The 23,133-nt window shown below is 37.1% G+C and overlaps 3 protein-coding genes across 3 annotated transcripts; all 3 read left to right on the forward strand.

Moving 5' to 3' along the window:
• The first annotated feature begins 833 nt into the window (after positions 1-833).
• LOC121961864 (ubiquitin thioesterase OTUB1-like) lies at positions 834-10,051 on the forward strand. The gene is made up of 7 exons (XM_042511912.1): positions 834-1,070; positions 5,112-5,173; positions 5,898-5,996; positions 7,209-7,327; positions 7,632-7,716; positions 7,967-8,161; positions 9,455-10,051. The coding sequence occupies exons 1-7, from the start codon at positions 986-988 to the stop codon at positions 9,650-9,652; spliced, it is 843 nt and encodes a 280-aa protein (XP_042367846.1). The 5' UTR covers positions 834-985; the 3' UTR covers positions 9,653-10,051.
• Positions 10,052-11,801: 1,750 nt separating this feature from the next.
• cskmt (citrate synthase lysine methyltransferase) lies at positions 11,802-14,341 on the forward strand. Its single transcript, XM_042511913.1, has 2 exons — positions 11,802-11,948; positions 13,371-14,341. The coding sequence occupies exons 1-2, from the start codon at positions 11,867-11,869 to the stop codon at positions 14,051-14,053; spliced, it is 765 nt and encodes a 254-aa protein (XP_042367847.1). The 5' UTR covers positions 11,802-11,866; the 3' UTR covers positions 14,054-14,341.
• Positions 14,342-17,075: 2,734 nt separating this feature from the next.
• Positions 17,076-21,750, forward strand: LOC121962169 (macrophage mannose receptor 1-like). Its single transcript, XM_042512376.1, has 5 exons — positions 17,076-17,131; positions 19,506-19,871; positions 19,963-20,319; positions 20,789-20,886; positions 20,972-21,750. Exons 1-5 carry the CDS (start codon positions 17,095-17,097, stop codon positions 21,101-21,103), a joined length of 990 nt encoding a protein of 329 aa, XP_042368310.1. The 5' UTR covers positions 17,076-17,094; the 3' UTR covers positions 21,104-21,750.
• Positions 21,751-23,133: the final 1,383 nt, after the last annotated feature.

A 23,133-nucleotide genomic window follows, 5' to 3' on the forward strand; every position in this document is an offset into this window, starting at 1 on the left:
TCCCAAAAGGCAAGGTAAAGCTGTAAAAATATTATTTATAAAGCATACCCTTAAACTGATATTGATTTTTTTTGTGCCTTTTTTTAGGTGGCAAAAAATGAACCAACTGAGGCATTGTTTTCTCAATGCTTTTTGATTTAATACTCTTGACAAAGGGGTTTTCTACCCAAACGTTGTTGTAAATGGACATTGTGATTTGGTATATGAGCTTTTCACAATGCACTTAGCCCCAGGCCAAGGCAGCAGTTAACCCTGTGGTGAAGAAAGCATTCACACTGGTATAATTCTGACACATTCAAACCAAGTCAACATTTGTATGTGGGGCCCATGTAAATAGAAAATGGGCTGAAAATGGGCCCAATGTGGGATTGTCCATGAATTTCAAAATGGCTCCATGCCAGTTGCCCACTTGGGTTGTTTTTCCCTCGTGGGCCCAAGATGAGATGCCCATTTTTGGGCCCTCCTGGTACCTAGGTAGCCCCAGCATAACCCATATAGGGCCTACTTGGTTAAACTCACCTATGTAGGTAACTGACATGGGGCCATTAGAAAAACTGTGGAAAATTCCATATAGGACCCATTTTTCTACCCACTTGGGCCCTGACTTAGCAGAGTTATCCCCTGAAAAATAGACTTAACCCTGGGCTAAAAGTAGCCATTGTGACACAAGGCTAATTGTAGGATGTTAACATACATTCTCCAACTGACATTTACCCAACTGTAGCTAAGTTAACCCTGTAAGAATGTCAAAAGGGGTTTAGTTAGTCAAATTCATAGCCCAGGGGTAAAGATAGTCCCGGGCTAAGATAATGCAGTTTGAAAAGCCTTGTTAGAGAATGTAGAAAATGTAGCCTGGACATTTTGATACTTTTAGTTGAGTCCTAATTTTGCTGATAGGCCCCTTGACATAAAAATGTCTGCTAGTGTTGTTTCTAAAAAAAATAAATAAAACAAACACAAAGTCTCGCCCGGAAGTGTGTAATGAATGAGGTCATGCAGAGGGAGGAAACAGATCTCGATAGCTAAGATGGCGGAGGAGCAGCAGGAAACATCACAGGGAGAGGTGGAGGGTGAGAGAAACCGTTACATCACTAAATATCCATTTCATGGCACGGTCATTTCTCTAACGAGGGCGGCCATCATCCACACCAGTGTCCGCTCGGTGTTTCAGCCGCTGCCGTCTCCGTGATAGCGGTGTTTGACACGCAGCGGTGTGGGGGAGACAGAGGCCACAGCTAACGTTAGCTAGCAACCATTGCTACACAAAGAGAAAACGCTTGTTTAGTTATTGACAAGACAACAGTAAATGACAGTCTCGGGGTTTTTGACGTGAGGAAATGTTAAAAGTGTATGTTTAATATTAAAGAAAGGTCACCGTCTTTTTGGTAGATAGACGAACAAATTCGTCGTGACCAGAAATTGTTTTGTTTTCGCACAGGTCGAGCTAGCTGACTGACGTTAGCCGGTGTTGTGGATTAACTTGTTTTTATGCTGCTCGTGGTGACGGCACGTGATAATAACGGAAAGAGAAACGCTGCTGTCTTCGTTATTCATTCACAGTTGTCTTTAGTATATTACATTTCGAACATCTGGTTCTGTTTTTATTTACGTAAATGTAACATTGGTTTTATCAAGCAGAACAACTACCAAGAAACTAATAAACAATCAAATGAATCAAAACAGATTGATATACATTATTTTATAAAATTGGCACTAAAGGCACCATCTCCCTGTCATTGAAGAAAAACAGTCTGTGAGATCTCTGCATTATTTCTGAACGTATTGCTCACCAACTGGTTTCTATAATTCAAACAGTACAGCCAGATTTACCTTTTGTACATGCAAAGCGCACTTCAGATTTGAGTGCTTTTCTTCTTCAACAAGAATAGTTTCAGAGAATAACTGCAAACAAATACATAAATCAAATACTTTTAATTACTTTTAAAGGGTAACATTGTTTTACAATTGGAAACATAGTTTCCCTTGTATTTGTCTCCAAGTGACGAATGTCAAGTTGATTTTATTTGTAAGCCCATTATCACAATTCACAGTTTGCCAAAGAGGGCTTTTTACATCATTTCACATCTCTCTGTCCCCGGACCCTCACAGCGGATGAGGAAAAACACCACCCCAAAATCCCTTTAATGGGGGAAAACATGATAGAAACCTCAGGAAGAGCAGCTGAGGAAGGATCCCGTTTCCAGGATGGACAGATATGTTGTTGATGTGTTGTGCTTACAGAACAATGCAATTACAGTAATGACACATAGGAAAGAAAAAGAGGGGGAGGAAGAGAGAGAGACAGAGATACATAGCAACAACAATAATAATAACATCTAACTATAGTAATAGAAATATGAATTTTAATGAATGCAGCTTATGACAGTATGTATGTTACATGCAAATATTAGAGCATATGTCTGTGACAGTTATAATCATATGTGTATAATAATAGTGGAAGTATAACTGATAATAATGAGAATGATAATAATAATAATGATAAACTTTATTTGTATAGCACCTTTCATATGCAGCCCAACTTTACAAAAAGAAATTACATGCACCAACTGCTCAACATAAACATAAAGACATTATAAAAACCTGCACGGAAAAACAAGATTAAGCTCAGAATAGAATACATAGAATGCATTTTCACATTGACAAAAACCCACTTGATAATACTAGTAAAAGTAAGATGAAAATTAGGATTAAAAATAGAATGCACATAATGCATAACATGAGATGGAAAATAAAAACCCATTGAGATACTATTAAAAAATAAGGCTTAAAATAGAGTGTATAAAATGCAAATTAAGGGGAATACAACATTGTAAAAAGGTGCAGCAGTTTGAATTGAATTGGCACAATTAACATCCACTGTAAGTGTTAGTTTTTGTCACAGACAGGCTCAAAGTGTCAGACAACATATGGAAAGGAGCCCTACAGAGACAGACAAGAGCAAGATCCTTTTGTTAAGTCAGAAACAGCCTCAAAATTACTATTGCTATATCCACCAGATTCCATTTAAAATACACAGTAGTGTATAGAACCATATTCTCACATCTAACTGGGTGAATTCAGGGTTTATTTTAACTAAACCAGAGTTTGTGATTATTTGAACAGTGTAGAGACCAAGCAAGATGATTTTTCTTGCATTTTTATGCATTTCTTTTGTGTTTCTGTTAGCTTTGACTAAATTGCATCACTGTTTAAAATGACTGTTTATTTAAACACAGTCTGGTTTCGGTGCTTTTTTCTGGTTGAACAAACAAAAGGGATCTTACATTTTAATACGAAGGCCTATCTTTGTAGGGATCCTTCCATAATGTTATCAGACATCCAGAATAATAATCTGAGCCTGTCAGCGGCAAAAACACACACTTTAAGTGGATGCAAATTGATGCTGCACAGTTGCCTGAAGGGATGACATTGCAGCTTGTTTGGCTTGTCTAGCTGCGGTACTCTTGCTTAATTTCAAACATTGTTGTCTCCATTAGTGACTTAGACACTAAAATGTGGGAAAACTGCATTCAGGTTTAAAAACACCCATTAATTTGTGGCTCGTTTTTGATGAATCTTTCAAACGTGTTGCTGGTGCATTGTGCATGGAAAGTGTCACACGATAATCCAGCTGTATTGTTTCGGTTGGTGAGCGTAACTTCTGCACAGACACAATTTGCAGTGCTTGTATGCAAGTGGTGTCTGTAACAGTTTTTTCACTTGTCTGCTGAGCAGTTTAATTTTAGTGCACATTTAAACCATTAAGTTTATTCTGTGATTTTTTTTTGCTGTAAAAATGATATCTTTGTTTAAGAATGTACTTTCCTGCTGTGGTGTAAATTTGCATCACTGACCTTCCAACATACAATTACTACATTATTATAGCTTCTCATTTTACTGCAACAGCGTGATGTTCCACTAAGGAAGTGGTTTGACCCCCATAAGTCCTTGAGAGGGTGTCAGGGGATCCCCAGAAAAATTCATTTTTATCATTTCATTCACTATAGAAGTTAATATTCTGATCAGAAGTTTATTTTTTTTTTTTAGCATTTATATCCTCAGGTGTAGTTGTCAACTATACACTTCAGCTCTTAATCATATCTGACAACCAAAATCTTTTTAAATGGAGGTCCCTGAAGGAAAATATTGTCATGTGGGAGTTCCTGACCATGGCGTCCTTGGCCCTGATGTGATCCAGATTTTTAAATCCAGATGTCACTTATTTTATTAAAGGTTTTTTATGAAGATGTCCGTCACCAGCCTCAGGGGTGTAAATATGGACAGCACAGACAGGGAGGTTGCACTGGGCTAATGGGGTGAGGGGTCACATAGAGAGAGTGGATTGTGGAAAATGGGCCTGTTAGTAATAGAAAATAGATTGTGCCTGTATTCAAAGAACTCACATTAAATTCATTTGCTATAGTTGGACAGTTGCAATCTATAACAAATTATATTATAAAAGATGTGCTTATCCAACTTAAACTTTAAATACACTATAAAAATTGGATGAAACGAGAAGGAAATCCAGGCCCTCCAAAAGTTTAGAGTGGCTGAATCATTAAAAAGCCAACATGTTTCGACCAACAGCGGTCATGTTGGCTCTTTTAACGATTTTGCCACTATAATAAAGACCTTTTAATGTTATTTCTCCTCTTTTTTCACACTTTTGGAGTGCCTTTGACTTCCCTTTCGTTTCATCCTGTTGTTTCCCATTTTCCATGAGCGCTCGATACAGTTTCATGACCTACATTTGATTGTAGTCTACAGAGCAACCATTCATCTCTCTTTGTTTACACTATGAAAATTATTCAAATAAATGAATAATTGCATATTTTCTTTGGTGTTTTTTGTCATACATATATGCAATAGTGGTTTCTGTGTTATATATTTGTTGGTTTTATGCAGTGTCAAGTCTCTATTTGATCATGTGACAAGACGACAAGATTACATGGTAGTCATTTTAAGTGCATAAGTAGTCTGTAGCATACACTGGGGACCAGTGTAACTACCTGACGCCACTGACTGGCTTTGTACAATTTCTGCCATCATTGATTTCCCATAGGAGTATTTTATTTCTAAAGCCTAATGAATCTGTCCCCCTTCTCTTACAGGAGTGAACTGTCTGGCATATGACGAGGCCATAATTGCTCAACAGGACAGAATTCAGCAGGAGGTGAGAAATATTTTATTTTTATTTTTTTTAAATTGAGGATCAGTATTGAAAGGTTTTCAGATTCCAGTCACTTCTTATAAAGTTATACATCCAAAAATCTGATGTGTGGATACAGCTAAACTCCTCTTATACATATCTAAAAGATGCCTCAATGGTTTGCCTTCAGTTTACAATTGTTCATTCATATAATTTTGAATAACCACTTTTAAAACTTCCTAGGAATCAGTACTGTTGACCATGACCTTTTAACCATCTAACATCAGTTCCCCTGCGCTGCATTCAGATGACTTTCACAATCATTTTAACCTCTAAAACCTGAGAAAATTGTGTAGCATCTTGGAAAGAAATGTCCTGCAGACTGCAAAAAAAGTAAAAGTTAAGAAGGAACTGATCTGAAAATCAACTGAAAAAATTTAAGAGAAAAATGAAAAATGTTTAGAAAACTAAGGTTTTTGTTTATTTGCTTAGATTTTCAGCACTTTTTTGATTGTTGTTTTTTTTTCCTTCTCTTTATTTTTCTTATTTTTCAGTAATTTCTTTTAACTTTTTATTCATTTTTTGGGGCCATTTCTTGTTAAAATGCTCATCCCTCTCCAATGTATTAGAAAGAAATCAAGCCGGTATGCTTAAAATAACTATGAAACTTGTCTGTACAGCTGCAGCCTGTTAAAAAATAAGTTACAGTGCATGTACTAACTCAGTCCTCTTTTGTCTGTGTGTCTAGATAGCCAACAGTAACCCTTTAGTGTCGGACAGACAGGATCTGTCCGTGCTGCAGAGGGAATACGCTGAGGATGACACAGTTTATCAGCTCAAGATCAAGGTCAGTCAAAGCACACCACCTGAGGCCCGCACTTTGAGACCACTTCAACATACCCAGGATATCTTTTAATCACCTTGCTTCTCTTAACCCTAATTTGGATAAAAGGAATCACAAAGCTGGTTATCAACTAGTTCAGTCAACTCTAGGTTTTCCTAAACGGCCACAAGCGCTCGCATTTGAAAGCGGCAGGGTCGGTAATTAGAAACGGCAGCATCAGAACAATGAATAAAGTACTTCGTATGATATGAAATGAAACGGTGACACTAATTACTTGCGCGAGAGTTGTGTTTAACCCCTCGATTCTATCAGGTCCGTCAACGTCGTGTTATGGAGCGTCTCAGAAGCGGCTCGCTGCTCTGCTGCGAGTAATATACGCAACGACTCATTTTTTTCCGGATGCGGAGAGCAGCTGCTTCAGGTCGTGTGTGTATAAATATATATATGTGTATAAAGTTATTTCACAGAATTAATATTATTTTAAACACTTTTTGACTCAGATCAGTTCCTTTCTTTTTGATGTTTTTTTTTTTCTTTTACTTTATTTTTCTTTGAGTTTTTCCCAATTTTCAGGATATTTTTTTGCAGACTACTTATGACAAAAAAATGCTTAACCTATGTTTATGGCGGACATAAAGCCAGGTTTCCAAGGGTTAATATTGCAAATACAAAATAAACTTTTGGTAGCCTACAAGATCAATAAAATTGTTGAAAAGCAGGAAATAAATCACAGTATATTGCAATATATTTTATTGCAAGACTCAGCACATCACAACGCGTTTAAAACTGCAGCAATAGTAAATCGGGACTGAAGCATCACGATAATATCAAATTTTGTGGTGACTTTCTCCCCAAATAGACATCGCTCTTATGTTCTTTTGGCCATAATATTTGTGCAAGTGAAATTCTGGTGAAAAAAACATAAATGCTTTTCATCTAAAAGCGAAAATGACGATTTCTACTCTATGTTTGCCATATAGTCATTTTGTATATTTCACGTGGAAAAAGTGTCGATACATCAGTTATGTTCGATATATTGCCCAATCCTGCTTTGTATTTCAGTCCTCTGTTCTCAGGTTACTGCACCCACATAATTTCCTCCACTGTCCAGTGTGTCATTGTATCCAGAGCCACTAACCAAAACTGTATGCTGCTTACATACGGATACCGTTTTTGCATTTGATGTTGTATCTGTGGTTTCTCTTTCTGTTGCAGGACCTACACAAAAAATACTCGTACATTCGTAAGACGCGTCCAGATGGCAACTGCTTTTACAGAGCCTTTGGCTTCGCACATCTCGAGTCGCTGCTAGATGACAGCAAAGAGCTTCAAAAGTGAGTTCCATCGCTCTCTTGACTTCATACTTGTGTAATCTTGGACAGTTAAAGTGGCACAGTTTTATTTTCTCTTGTCTGCATAGATTTTATGTATTCTTTTTTTTTGTCTTATTCAAATCTTTTACATGTGTTAATGGTAATCTAGCTATATAATTATGTATACAGTCCCCTTATGTTTAGGGGTTTTGTTGTCTTTTATGGTAAATAAAAATAGTTTGGGTATCTGCACATTTTTCCGTTACGCCCAAAAAATACGATGGTTGCTATAATACTCACGGATCCATGCTTTTTGTGTTGTCAGGTTCAAAGCAGTCGCAGGTAAAAGTAAACTGGACTTGGTTAACGAGGGCTTCACTGAGTTCACCATCGAAGACTTTCATAATACCGTGAGTTTCTTTTATTGGAAGATTCATCAGTTCTCACTGTATATCTTGTATCCCGTTGGATCAAGTGTGTGATGGTGATGCTGCTAACTTCTCATTTCTCTGATAACTCTGAACGGTCACCTGCCAAAGTACATGATGTATTTGGTCAGCTTTTGCAGGCAGACGCACTTAGAATTGCCCCGTTGGACAGTAGTTTGGCAAGCAGGACATATCAATCCAACAATGTAAATGATGTCTTTTCCTCCCCCAGTTCATGGATTTGATCGAACTGTGCGAGAAGCAGCCGAACCTGCAGGAGCTGCTGAACTCCTTCAACGACCAGAACGTGTCCGACTACGTGGTCGTGTACCTGCGGCTGCTCACCTCGGGCTACCTGCAGCGAGAGTACGGCTTCTTTCAGCACTTCATAGAGGGAGGACGCTCCGTCAAGGAGTTCTGTCAGCAGGTGGGTTTTCTTAACTTTCACGGTGAAAAGGAATTTCTTTTTTTTTTTTTTTTTTTACTTTAAAATAAAATCTATTTGTATACTTCTTTTACCTTTTAAATAACAATGTTCTTTTGTAAAATTGATTAATTTCTTATTTATTTTCTCTCGCCTTTTTGTTATCTCTAAATTGTTCAATTTATGACGGGACGATGGATGTTGGGATGTGTGGGGGATTTTTTTATTTTTATTTTATTTAATTTTTTTCCTAATGCAGATGTTCTAGCGTAACACAGCTGTTGGAATTCTTCATAATGTGTTCAGAAAATGAATAAAAAAACTGGGGGGAAAAAGACATTTCTGTAAGACGATTAGGACCATGTTAAAGGAAAAAAATGTTGAGAACAAAGTCATAATTTCTAGAAAAAGTTTTATACTTATACATACTTTAACACATACTTTTTACACACATACATTTATGAGTTAAATCCCGTAATACTGCGATTCTTTTTCATAAAGTTACAAGTTTAATCATGTGATATTACAACCTTTTTGTTATAAATTTATGATATAAAACCCATAATACTGCAATTCTTTTTCATAAAGTTACAATTTTAATCACGTAATATTACAACATTTTTCTCTTAAATTTGAGTGTAATCTTGTTATATTACAGCTTTTCTTCTTGTAAATATATTCATTTAATGATGTAATATTTCAGTGTTTTTTCTCATAAATTTACTAGCTTAATCTCTTAACAATACAACTTTTTTCTCATAACTTCATCAATTTAATCTCGTCACAAGTTACAAGTTTAATCACTTCCTATTCGTATTCTTGTAAATTTACAAGTTAGTCTCGTAATATTACAACTTCCGTCTCATAAAGATACAAGTTTAGTCCAGTAATAATACAACTTTTTATCTCTTAAATTTTAGTTCATCTCGTAATAATATGACTTTCGTCTTATAAAGTTGAGTTTAATCAAGTAGTAATAAGACTATTTTCATGTAAATTTTTAAGTCTACTCTCGCAATGTCACAACTTTTCATCTCGCAAATTTAAAAGTTCAATCTCATATTGTTACAACTTATTTCTTCTTAAGTTTAAATATTTAATCATTTAATATTGTGACTTTGTGTTGGAAATTACAACTTTATTCTCCTTAATGTTTAAATTTGATCACTTAAAAAAAATGTTCCCCTCAAAATTACGACTTTATTTTCTAAATGTAAGATCTTTTTTCTTTAATATGCCCTAATCCTCTTGTGTACAATCTCACTTAAATGTGCTTCTTTTTTCTTTTTCTTCAAGGAGGTAGAGCCCATGTCTAAAGAAAGTGACCACATTCACATCATCGCCTTAGCCCAGGCCCTGAACGTTTCCATCCTGGTGGAGTACATGGACAGAGGAGAGGGAGGAACTGTCAATCACCACGTTTTCCCCGAAGGCGGCGACCCACGCATCTTCCTCCTCTATAGACCTGGCCATTACGACATCTTGTACAAATAACACTCCCGGCCACACCTCATCCTCCTCCCGCTGTACACCACAGCGGCGGGTTTAAGAAAAATAACTTCAGCAGCCACGTTGATGAAGCCTACATCTGTGTACAAGATTACACTCATGTATTTAAAAACAACAAAAAAAAATCAAAATAAAAGATAAAATCACTTTACATGCCTCCCTTACCCCTCTTGCCCCAAACTCCCCAGTTGATCCTCAGTCATCACAAAATGGTTAATTAAAAAAAATCTTTGGAAAAATAGAAGTGACTCCAGGCATTTAGAGTTGTACAGGTTTTTTTTTTTTCTTTTGTGGTTGTAAATGTTATCTACTTGCTTTATGTTGGATTCTTTTCCTTTGTTACACTGCGTTTCATTGAGTTTTATTAAAGGGATTTACATCTTATTTCTTCTGTTGTGTTTTTCTTGTCATGTTTTATTTTTATTAAAAGAAAAAGGTTGAATTTATTTTTTTAGAATTATAAATTAGCAGCAATGTGGACTTAAGAATACATGCAAAAATGCAACTTTTCTTTTTAAAAAATAGTCATGATTAAAATGGCATTGCATTTGGTGAAGAGCACATTTTAATCATGACTTTATAATTATGACCACTAATTATGACTTGTGTATGACTCAAACCTCAAAGGTTAGCACTTTTGCCAGTCCTAGCTTGGGACATGACATGAGTTTTGCCTGACTTGATTTGAGACTTGACATGGGACTTTACTGGCTTGGCTTGGGACTTAACTTGGGACTTGCCAGTCTTGACTTGGTACCTGACATGGGATCTGCCAGTCTTGACTTGGGACATGACTTGGGTCTTGCCTGTCTGGACTTGGGTCTTGAAATGGAACTTTTCTGGCTTGACTAACAAGTCAAGCCAGAAAAGTCCCATTTCAAGTTCCAAGTCCAGACTTGGGACTTACAAGTCTTGACTTAGGACTTGGCATCTTGGGTCTAGATTTGAGACCTGACATAGAACTTGCCTGTCTTGACTCAGGACATGACTTAGGTCTTGCCTGTCTTGACTTGGGATTTGAGAGCAAAGACTTGAGACAGACTTGTGACTTGCTAAACTATGACTTGTTCTCTTTTAATTAATAATTACCTTCACTTTTATTTCTATCTAATAAATGTGTCTTCCTCAAATAGCATTTTGTATCACCCTAAAAGCCCAAATATATATTTGTAGTTTCCTCGTGTAAAACAAGGAATAGCAGTAAATTCTCACATTTGAAAAGCTGAAACCAGCATTATGGATTTATTTTGAAATGTGTTAATATTTTGCCAAGTGATTAATCAAGGAATCATTAGTTGAATTCTTGCTGTAAAAATACAGGTCTGCACAGCAACGTTGATTTGTGAAGCAGAAGGATTCTCACATTAGTTTCTTTGGAAGTCCTAAGTGACCATACATTCATAAATTCTTTTCCCCCTTTGTGATGGGAGAGATAATGAATAAAGACATAATTGATTTAAGAACTTGAGATAACAAAACAAAAATACCATAATGGTAGGTCATTCACTGAAATAATGTTTTTGAAACATCATACAAATGGGAGTGGGGGAATGGGGGGTATGTGGTGGCCATTTGTGTCCAGTTTTAACCAACCGAGTGAGAGGAGCAGACTGATTTACATTCCCTTAGCCATCAATTTAGCTCGACAGACAGCTTTTGTAATCTTTATATTCATGTAACGTTTGCTCATTCATTTGTTTCAAAAATATTTTAGAATAGAAAACATTAAAGCATAAAACAAAGGGCTTATCATATCCATCAGTCAGCATTGCATATCATATGACGTGTGATGGAAATCTCAGGCCAATCACTATTAATTTGTTATCTTGAAACCTCAAATTAATTATGTTGTTATCTAGGGGAAAAACAGTTTCATTTGGAGATCTCATGAACTTTTTCCTTTTATCTCTGTTTTAAATTTGTATTTTGATGATGTTATCTTGTTTTATTGTCTGTGTACCTCTCTATGAGCTGAGTCCTTCAAGTTTTGAATTGAATTTAAAAAAATGTATGAATGTATGGCAGTTTAAGGCTTCCGTACTTTACAATGTACCTGCTGCTATATCCCAGGATTTAGGTCAGTAGGCGCCAGCTAGGGTGTAATGACCAGTGTCAACAGCGTGAGGCAGCAATGCGCCAGCCGCGCCGAGTTTGAACAAGAAAAAAGGAATCAGAAGAAGAAGAAGTTGCTGAGGAGAAATGTCTGCGTTCACGAAGTCGTTGGCAATATCGATCAGGCGAGTTGTTGCATCTCGTGTGCGGCATCACTCCTCCCTCACAGGTACGTTCAAACTGTTTCTAAATGTTCATATTTAGTGAAATGTGTCAGTGTTGTTACAACGAGCAACACATGTCAGTGCCGCTGCAGTCAACCAATGCTAGCTTGTTAGCTAGCTTCAGTGGGTTAGCTGAAGAGTTTATGACCAACTGGTTGAATGTGTACCTAAACTAATTTAGGACGTACATTTTACTCCGCGTCAACATGTGTTGCAGTTACTTGTATGTTTGTATTCACGTTTATGTGACACCGACAGGTTAGCTAAAAAATCATTAATTTGTCTTATTTTGGATACATACAGTAAGCTACCAGTTCCCAGTTTCTTAGCTAACGTCACACTAAGCTAAAACTACTTATTGGCTACATTCATGGAGGTCACTATAAAGGCTCCAAAAGGCCATACAGTTGAAAAATACCCCTGTAAATGATTACATTTAAAGCTGTCAGCTTGGTAGACTTCCTTCTTGCAAAGTTCAGTAATGACCTCCAAAGTGAGGGACTGTATTTATCAGAGGAGAGAGTGGCTGGGTTGTGACCTTTTTATTTATTTTTATCTTCACCCCCTCGCCAAAGCTACAGCGTTTTCCCTGAGCCTCCCTTAGTGACTGCTTACCATATATAACCATGTTCATTTAGTATTCATACCAAATGAATTAGTATTTGAGAAAATGTAAAGAGCAAATGACAAAAAAGTTGTCTTCAAGATCTCAAAATAGTGAAAATGTGACAATAATCTCAGTTTTTACAGTTACTGGATAGGATAAATGGTGTGGTTTTGGTGCCTTTCAAACCTATCTGCAGGATCAAGGGTTAAGATTGTATTTACAATGAATTCAAAATAATACAAATAAATGTGTATTTCCCTCCCACAAACCAAAATAAAAACAGAATCCCCTTCCCTTTGCTTAAAAACTTATTTGATATTCCTGACCTGTTATGCAGGCAATGCAATTTATGAAATAAATGCAGGGAACTTGCTGTATACGATGTTGAACTTTTTAGTTTTGAGCAAACATTTGCTAAAGGCATATAAACAAAGTTTTGTGTTGAAATTTGTTGTATTTCAAATTCTAAATTTCAACAAGAAATATTTAAATATTTTATTGTAAATGCATATCGGTTCCAAATACTGGTTATTGGTCTATTTAAGTACTAATAATCGTTATCTGTATCAACCCTGAAAAAGCAATATCAGTTGACCCCTAGTTTTTAGTGTGCGAGAAAAAACATTTTCTTCGCAAATTGAATGTAACATGGCATTGCTTATAAATGGTTATTTTGTGGGAGAAATATTCCATTAAGTTATACATAAAGTCTTTTGACATATGACAGAAGCATGCAGGCACAAATTTCAGGTGTATGATATAAAAATAATGTCCACTTCCCAGCTCTTATGATATAACCCCAATGTGTGTTTCTGCCTAGCTGAGCTGATTGCAAACATGGACAAGAAAGCAACCTGGGACCGCTTCTACACTGAGAGCAGCAGCGGTACAACCACCTTCAAAAACTTTGAGTGGTTCTTTGGCTTCGATGCTGTCCGAGACTTCATCATGCCCCTCTTGCAGACCAAGTCCCACCCAGATGCTCCGCTCCAGGTACTGGATATGGGCTGTGGCACTTCTGCTTTAGGGCCCTGTATTTACAGACACTCTCTTCTCCCTGTGCGTGTCACTTGTGCTGACATTTCTCCTGTAGCTGTGCGACTTATGCAGGAACACATCCAAACCAAAGACTTTCAACCTTACAATCTTTATTCCTGGCTTGAGTTTGTAGAGCTGGACTGCACGCAGCTTCACAAGCACTTTGATAGTAGTAGTGTCGACCTTATAGTCGATAAAGGCACCACAGACGCTTTGTTGAGGTCAAAAGAGGGGAGACGGAAGGCCAGTCTGGTGCTGAAGCAGTGTTTGAAGGTATTGCGGAGCTCAGGATCACTGCTCCAGTTTTCAGATGAGGACCCTGATTCCAGGCTCCTGTGGCTGGAGACTGAGGCACAGGAGCCGGGGATTGTGGCAGCAGATGTTGGCGTGCAGGAGGTCGGGGAGTTAAGGGGAATGTCTTACTATTGCTACCACGTGACTCCTCGCCCTGTTGCTCAGCAGTAATTCTCTGTATGGTCAGAATATTAGATGAATGAAATATTTTACATGATTATTTTAAAAATATATGTTTTTTTTATTCTAACTTAATCATGCTTCATTGTTGTCATGATTTCATATTGGTCCATATATGTGTCAACTTTATGACAAGGTAAATGTCACCTATGGTGCAGTATGATTATACATTTAACCCTTAGGGCCTGCTTTAATATTTCACAACCGTAACCCTAAAAATATTTAGATTAAATAGATTAAATAATAGATTTTCTAATACTTTCATGGAGTTTTTTTTTTTTTTTCAAACTAACATCAGTCCTAATCATAAATATTAAGTATTCTTAAATATTCATACATTTTCAGAATATTACCTTTTAAATGCCAGGTTTTTGTCATGATATTTTTAGATGGAAAAAAACAAAACACAGTAAATAAATTACTTTCAATATACTACATGCTAAGTATATATATTTTGATTATCATAGCCAGAGATATGTCAATAATTAGCAGTGACATTGATGTTTATACATGATTTTTTGTGCAGTGTCAAATACTCACACTCATATCGTTCTGCACCGAAATTGCGCTTTTCAAAATCAGGCTATAAAAAAAACCCAAACATTAAAATGATTTTCTACTGTCATTTTTTTTTAAATCATCATAATCATAATCATAATCAGAAATATAAAATATTCATTTATTTTCAGAATTTTAATCCTTTAAATGTAAAGTTTTTGTCATGATGCCACTGTTTTTGGATTAAAAACACACACACACACACACAAAAATGAATTATTTTCAATATATTACATGGAAAGTAGTTTTTTTTCTATTATTACATTCTCATACATTATCATAAGTCAATGATTAGCAGTAATACTGACACCTAGTGGAAATAACATGTTTTTTTATACATACGCCAAATAAAGTAAAATGCGATGTAATCAGGTGAAAAAAAAAGTCCAAAGAAAAAACCCCAAAAGGAAATCCAGAAATAATACAATGCATTATTTTATAGCTTTGGTGTCTGAGGGATAAAAAAATTACTCTTTGAATGGGTTTCAATGGTGCATTTTTTTTGGCACTTAACAATATGAATGTAACAATTTGATTTCCACGGTGTATTTTAGATAAAAATTCCAAAATTAAACAAAAACAGAAACAAAAAAATACCCAGTCTTACTAAAATGTATTCCATATACATAAACACAGTCAAAATAATCAAAAAATGAACAATTGAAAGTGTGTAAAATTAGCCAAGCAGTCCCTAAGGGTTAAAGCAACAGTTTACTACAAAATAAAAAAAAATGCATATTTGTCCTCTTACCTGAAATGCTTTTTAATAATCTAGATTGTTTCGGTGTGAGTTGCAGAGTGTTGGAGATATCGCTGTAGAGATGTTTGCCTATTCTCTAATGTAATGGAACTAGATGGCACTCGGCTTGTGGCCCTCACATCACCTAAACAATACATTTGAAAAACTCAACAACAATGTCTCTTTCCAGAAATCCTGACCTGCTTACTCAAGATAATACACAGACCTTATGAGCAGTTTCATGTAGGAGCTATTTTTTTTCTACCATACTACACCGGCCAAAAGTATCACCATGCAGAAGGAAGAGTGCATCTACTCATGGTTGAGATTGTGCTTGTGGCATCGTGAGATGTAAACATTAATGTCATCCTCCTTGGCTGGGCTGTAACGTTAGCTAGTTTAGTGGTGCTAGTTGAGCCAACAGATGTTACTTTTTACTGTCAATGAGGATACATAGCAGTCAATAAAACAAGTTTTTTTTAAATCAGAGGTTTCCAACTGGTCCACCTATATTTCTCCTTAGTCAGTTCAAGGTCCACCCATTTGATAAATTACCACATATTCAAATTTAATTCATAAAACGTAAATAACAATTTGACTTGGAAAAACCAAGAAATAAAATGCATTGCACAAGTTAACAGAAATGGCACGTCAAAACCTCTGTGCTGGAAATTCACTTAAAAACATAAAAAGACATAAAAAGACATAAAAGTTTTTAAAAGGTTGACACAGTCACGAGTCACTTGCGGTCCTCTCAGAATGGACTTGTGGCCCACTTTTGGACCAGGAACCTTCAGCTGGGTACTTTTTTTTTTTTTCAACAGTTACTTCCATGAGCACAACAGTCATAAATGTGCGTGCAATATGTTCGTGCTGACTAGTCCAGTAGTTTTAGAGGTTAGCTGATACTTACAGATACACTCATGCAAGCACACGCGCACACACACACACGCACAAAACCAAATCCATGATCCCCTCCAGGCTTAATGCCAGGCAGAGATGAGATAATGTCTTCGTCCATTCAATGACCTGTCTCTTGCAGGTGTGTTGAGAGGCATTCTGAGAGATGTAGAAAGCAGATTTTAGCTGGTTGAGAGACAACCAGTAAAGAGGGCAAGAATAGAATGACGACTTCTCCTTTTCTTCCCTGAGATCTTGTCTGTGGATTATCTTGAGTAACCAGGTCATGATTTGCGGAAAGAGACATTGCTGTTGGGTTTTTTAAACACTTTTATGTCGCTTTGAGCACGACAAGCTGAGTGCCATCTAGCTCCAAAAATCTCTAGAAATTCTCCAGATCAATATAATAATCATAAATAATACAAAAACAGTAATCAACAGAAACAAACAAAATATGGTCTGGTATGAGTAGTCCTGCAAACGGATTGGAATATGAAATCCATATAAGCATCGGTGAGAGGCATACTTGGAAATAAATGAATAGACCTTGTCACAGAGAACTGATAGGAATGCTTTATTGGTTTGCTAGCTTTTGAATATTTAAATATTAACAAATAGTTTTCTTTATGATCTACCCATGATGATACCAAGTGACGAGCCACTCTGCTCTTTGCATAAAGATAAAAAGGCTCTCTTAACTTTGTTACAAAGAAAAGGAGCAGGTGTTCATTTTCCTAGATTTGACTCAGTTTGACTTCCGTGATTACAATCAGTGATCTATGTAAAATACCCAGTACCATACATTAACACAGACAGTCCACAGAGCAGCATCACGATGGAAAGGATCTATCTGTCTGTCTTATATCTCTCAGGTAAGTGAATTCTTATGATTGCCTGAATGCTTGTTGCTCAGTTTGCTGATATTGAAGCATATAGTCATAGGTGTTATCCTCATAAGTTTGAAGAATTTTTTTTATATATATACAGGTGCATCTCAACAAATAAGAATATTGTGAAAAAGTTCAATGTTTTCTTTCAGCTATTCAAACAAGTGAAAATCTAATATACTCTAGACTCATTACATTGGAACTTAAATGTTTCAAGCATTTTTCTATTTTAATTTTGATGATTATGGCCTACAGCCAGAAAAATGTAGAAAAAGCATGTATAGAAATATTGGAATATTTCATTTCAAGTTTGAGTAAATTGCCTTTCAAACAGTATAAATACTGTGCATCTCTAAGTCTAGTTCAGTGTACGCAACCACAATCATGGGGAAGTCTGCTGACTTGACACTTGTCCAGAAGACGATCATTGACACCCTTCAGAGGAAGGGTAAGCCACAGAAGGTCATTGCTGAAAAGGCTGGCTGTTTGCAGAGTGCTGTATCAAAGCATATTGATGGAACGTTGATTGGAAGGGAAAAGTGCGGTAGGAAAAGGTGTGCAAACAACAGAGACGACTGCAGGCTTGAGAGGACTGTCAAAAAAGTTGATTCAAGAACTTGGGAGAGCTTAACATGAAGTGGACTGAGGCTGGTGTCGGTGCATCAAGAGCCACCACACACAGACGTCATCGGGAAAGGGGCTACAACAGTCGCATTCTTAATGTCGAGCCACTCCTGAACGAGCGACAACATCAGAGGCGTCTAATCTGGGCCAAGGAGAAGAAGAACTGGACTGTTGCTAAGTAGTCCAAAGTTATCTTTACAGATTAAAGTAAAGTTTGCATTTCATTTGGAAATCAAGGTCCTAGAGTGTGGAGGAAAAGCGGAGAGGCACAGAATCCAGGTTTCTAGCATGTCAGCAGTGACACGGTGATGATTTGGGGTGCTATGTTGTGCCACTGTGTTTTATCAAGTCCAAAGTCAATGCAGCTGTATACCAAGAGATTTTAGAGCACTTCATGCTTCCATCTGCTGACAAACTTTATGGAGATGCCGATGTCCTTTTCCAGCAGGACTTGGCGCCTGCCCACAGTGCAAAAACTACTTCCAAATGGTTTGCCAACCATGATATTACTGTGCTTGGTTGGCCAGCCAACTCGACTGACCTGAAGCCTCATAGATTTTCTATGGGGTATTGGGAAAGATGAGCGACAACCTACCCAAAAATACAGACCAGCTGAAGGCCGCTATCAAAGCAACCTGGGCTTCAGTGACACATGAACATTGCCACAGGTTGATCGCCTCCATGCCACGCTGCATTGATGCAGGAATTCGTACTAAATGAGCCCCGACTAACTATTTTGTATAAATTAACATACCTTTCAGAAATAGGACATTTCTGTTTTGTAAGTCATTTTTTGAATGATCCAAGGAAATATTCTAATACTTTTAAACATGCCTTTTCACATTTTTCTAGCTGTAGGCCACAATCATCCAAATTTAAACAGACAGTTGCTTGAAACCTTTAAGTTTACATGAAATGAGTCTAGAGTATATTAGATTTTCACTTTAAACAACTGATGGAAAACATTAAACTTTTTCACGATATTCTTATTTGTTGAGATGCAACTGTATTTATTTTTTGGGGGGGGCTGGGACACCTAATAGAGACTTTTTAGCATAAAAATGATCCCATACCCACAAGGTACCCATAGCTGTGGCATAACCAATGTGGGCAATTGACATGGGGCCATTACAGAACCCATGGAAAATTTTGGCTGGGCTAATTTAGGAATTCCAGTATATTATTTCCATGGTCTAGAAAAGTTCAATCGATATTTAAAAGCTACTTTCTGTAAAAACTAAATCGTAGAAATATGTTTCAAAGTTGTCATCGTGTTTGGTGGCTAAAAAGTGATTCAATTTACATTTAAACAGCATAGTTACAATAATCTTTTAAAACCTGAGCAAATGGATATGATTTCTTTCAAAAACATGGGGAGAAGGTAACAAGCAACTTATTAAGACCTGGCCCAAACATAAGCAAAGAAATAGTTTAGAAGGTACAAGAAAGTCACCTGAAAATAAGCACAAAAAAGAAAAAAACAAAAACTGATTCAAAATGACCTGAAAAAGACACAATTTCTGTGACATATCAATACAATTTGCTCTGGATCAGAGGGTCAAATAGCTTATGAAAGGCATCTAAGGCAAGGCTGGTTAACAGCAAGACTGAGCCAGCCCTAACTATATGTTTTATCAAAGACTGAAGTGTAAGTGAATGGTAAATGGTGGGCATAATTTAGAGTTTAAATTATGTTGATAGACAAACCTTTAACAAACTCTTGTTCCCATCACAGGCTGGCATTTCTTAGCATGCCTTCCCCGTGAGTACCACTATATTGCAGATTTAAAGACTTGGACTGAAGCTCGGGCGTACTGCAGAAAGACATACACTGACCTGGCCACCATTGAAAACTCTGAAGATCTGACCCAATTTACTGCCACAGCTGCATCTGAATCCTGGATCGGCCTGTACAATAATATCATCTGGGAGTGGTCAGACGGCTACACGGGGACTGGAGAGGGATATAAGAACTGGCAAAACCGCAACGACAATGAACCAGACTTTGTCGACTATGATCAGTTCTGTGTGCTCATGGGACCTGCTGGAGGGTTTTGGGATGATGGCTGCACGCTCACATATCCATTTATCTGTTATAGAGGTAAAGAAGGGCACATTTCAGTTTTAAAAAATTAAGATCTGAAAATTTAGTATGTGAAATTGACAAATTGTTCCCAAACTCTTGACTGCAGGAACACAGCTGAATCCTGAATTTGTTGCTGTGACTGACAGAATGACATGGTTCGATGCTCAGAGGCACTGCAGGGAGAACTACATAGACCTAGCCACTGTGAGGAACAACACTGAGAACCAAGAGGTTAAAAATGCCATGCAGGGGGAAGACTGGGCGTGGATTGGTTTGTACAGGGATCCTCACATGTACTGGTCTGATGGGAGTGGCTACTCATTCAGCCAGTGGTCCTCAGGTTCAATCCAAATTGGCTCGATAGGCGTCATGTGTGCGACAGCACTGCAGACATCAGGAGCATGGAAAGGACGGCCCTGTGAAGTTAGATTTCCATTTGTCTGCTACAGTGTCCCTCCACCTCGTGAGTGATTCCCCAGATAGCAATTTTTTGGTTATAAAAAGATTCTGAGAACAGTACAATGCAACCACAGACTGTTTTAGTAATGTTTTCAGTGTCAAGCGTTCTTTATATTCCCGAACATTCTTCTTAAAGTTTTGGGCAATGTTATCTATAAACATAAAAAAAATCTGTAATCTCAGGCCTCAGTTGTATTTTCTGACTGTTGCTTTGAAAATGTTCTTCCTTTGTTCTTGTAACATTGTGGGAATGTTTTATGAAAGAACATTCTATGATCTGTCACCTCTCAACATCACCAAAACATCCTCAGAATGCTGCAATTATAACGCTACGTGTTAGTCAGCATTAAACCTTAAAGGAACATAATTTGAAAAGATAAACATCCTTAAAATGTCCTTAAAATGTTTTCTTTAAAATTCATTTGCATTTTTGAGGTAATTCCAAGCATGGTTTTTTTTTGTCTGTGTCCAAGCACCAGTAATGAGGCAGATAATAAAGCTGAGGATAGCGCCAGGGGACCCCTCTGTGGATCTCAATGACGCTGCCGTGAAAGCAAACCTCCTGAAACAGGTGAGCCTCCAAAATCCACCCTGAACTAATAAAAGCTACCCTCAAACTGCGCAAATTGACAACGGCTACCGTTTGTGTTCCCCAGTTCCAGGACAGCCTGAAGGAGAAAGGAGTGCAAGGCGTCACGCTGAAGTGGAGAGAGCAGTCTGATGGGAAAGTTTTCCACAAGGAGGAAAAAAGTTCACGGAAGAAGTCAGGAAAGAAAACTGAGCTCTAAAATTGATTTCCAACTTCACTTATGTTTTTCTCTTTCTCATTGTGAATGGGGATATCTTTGTACACTTGACGTAGCAACGGTGTGAAATATTTTAATGAAATGTAGTGATGTTGAGCAGGGGCGGAGCCAGACGTTTTTGGGTTTGCGCTGCGTTCATGTGATGATGGAAGGTTGGAGTTTTCCAGGTCCATTAAGTGGGAACAATATGGAATTTACAATGAAGATGTGTTGTATTTTAATGCTAAGAGCGTTTAAACAAGACGTTCATAACTGTTTTCAGTTTAATTATGACAGCAAAGAGCAAAGGAAACAGATAAGGTGCGCTATGATTTCAAAGATATGTATTTTTTATTCATATAAATGTCTGCCTATTAAAAGCAGTAGGCAATGAGGGAGGCTGCAGTCTTTAAAAATTGATATTTAATATGTGAAGTTTCTTACCCTCGAACAACTGACTTTTGCACGCCATGTTTAAGCATTTATGACGTCAAGTCGACAGCTGGTGCTGTAATTATTGCAGAGTTGTTTTTCTGACATGAGCGGCCGTTCCCAGCAGAAAGTCATCATTTCGATTATTCCGACATCACATGAACGCAGCATTAGTCCAAACATAGGGGTTCCAGGGAGATTATTTTTGTCATTTACAGCTAGCTATATGCACTATATTTAAGCCATTTGAGATCATATAAATTATAACAGTTATAATAATATACAACAGAATTTTGAATATCATTTGGGAAAAACTTAAATCATAGTCAACGTGAGTTACAGAGGTCAGGTTTAGGCTGGTAGTGTTACTTTGGTTAGGTTTAGGAAAAGACAAGGTTGGGGGGTGTATATTCACTTGGCTCAGAATACCACTCTCCTAGGTGAAAGTCCTGTGTCTTTTGACCTATTCACCACCCGTACATATGTCTCCTCAAAGACAGTGTGTATGGAGCTAATATTCTGCCAAAACTTAACAAACAAAACATGTTTTACAACAAACACAATGTACTTTGCAGTTGAAAAACATAATTAATGAAATTATTTTGTTTTGTTAATACAAAATGTACCTATTAAACCAATGCACAACATATTTAGCCTTCATCACACTTCAGAGACAAACACAACATGTCTTACTAGAAAATATATTCTACAAAAACAAAAAAGATCATGCAACCTTTGACAGTATTTTTTACGATGAAGATTTAAGGCCACATTGAGGAAAAAATTGTAATTTTATGAGAATAAACTCAACATAATGAGAATAAAGTAATAGTTTTGCGAGAAAAAAAGTCATAATATGATGAGAATAGTAATATTATTAGAATAAAGTTGTATACTGTGAGAATAAAGTCAAATAAAGCAAATAAAGGGCTAGGGTTTACGGAAATAAATATATTGCCAGCAAACTATTAAACAGGCAAAAGGCACAGGCACAGGCAGCCTAGGATTTTCTCACAAATGTCCCAAATAATTCTTCCTCCAGCAGCAGGTGGTGCTATGAGTCAATTTAAATGCCGCTGTATTTTTAAATAAAAAGCAGGGAGAGCGCCGCAGGGATGATGTTTTTTTGTAGGCCAATCTGGAAGCTAGTGTTACCCTGGTTCCTTCCCAGGATATTAGCTCCATACACATGGGGCCGCTTCCTTCTTTTCTCCCATTAGCGCATTGATCACATGATAGGTGGGTATTGCAAGAACTGCTGGCTCATCATTATAAGGTATATGTTTGTTATTTGCTGCATTACTAATTATTTGTTTTGCTGGAGTCGGGTTCACAGAATAAATGTTTAGCTGACAAATCTGCTACAATGAAATGCATACCATAATATTCTGGGTTGCTCTAATGGCAAAATAAGGAACAACAATGCTGAGTAGATGTCTTGAATAATCAAAACTAAATATAAGGCCAACAGAAGAGCATTTTCTCAATTATATTAGACTCATTTAGGGAACAGCACAGGGATTTTGAGAAAACATTCTGGGCTGGAGCCCCAGAGAGGACCAGAGGACCCCCCCCTGCTCCGCCCCTGATGTGTACCATAC

This window comes from Plectropomus leopardus, chromosome 23 (assembly GCF_008729295.1).
Source record: "Plectropomus leopardus isolate mb chromosome 23, YSFRI_Pleo_2.0, whole genome shotgun sequence".
In the NCBI taxonomy this organism is placed as follows: domain Eukaryota; kingdom Metazoa; phylum Chordata; class Actinopteri; order Perciformes; family Serranidae; genus Plectropomus; species Plectropomus leopardus.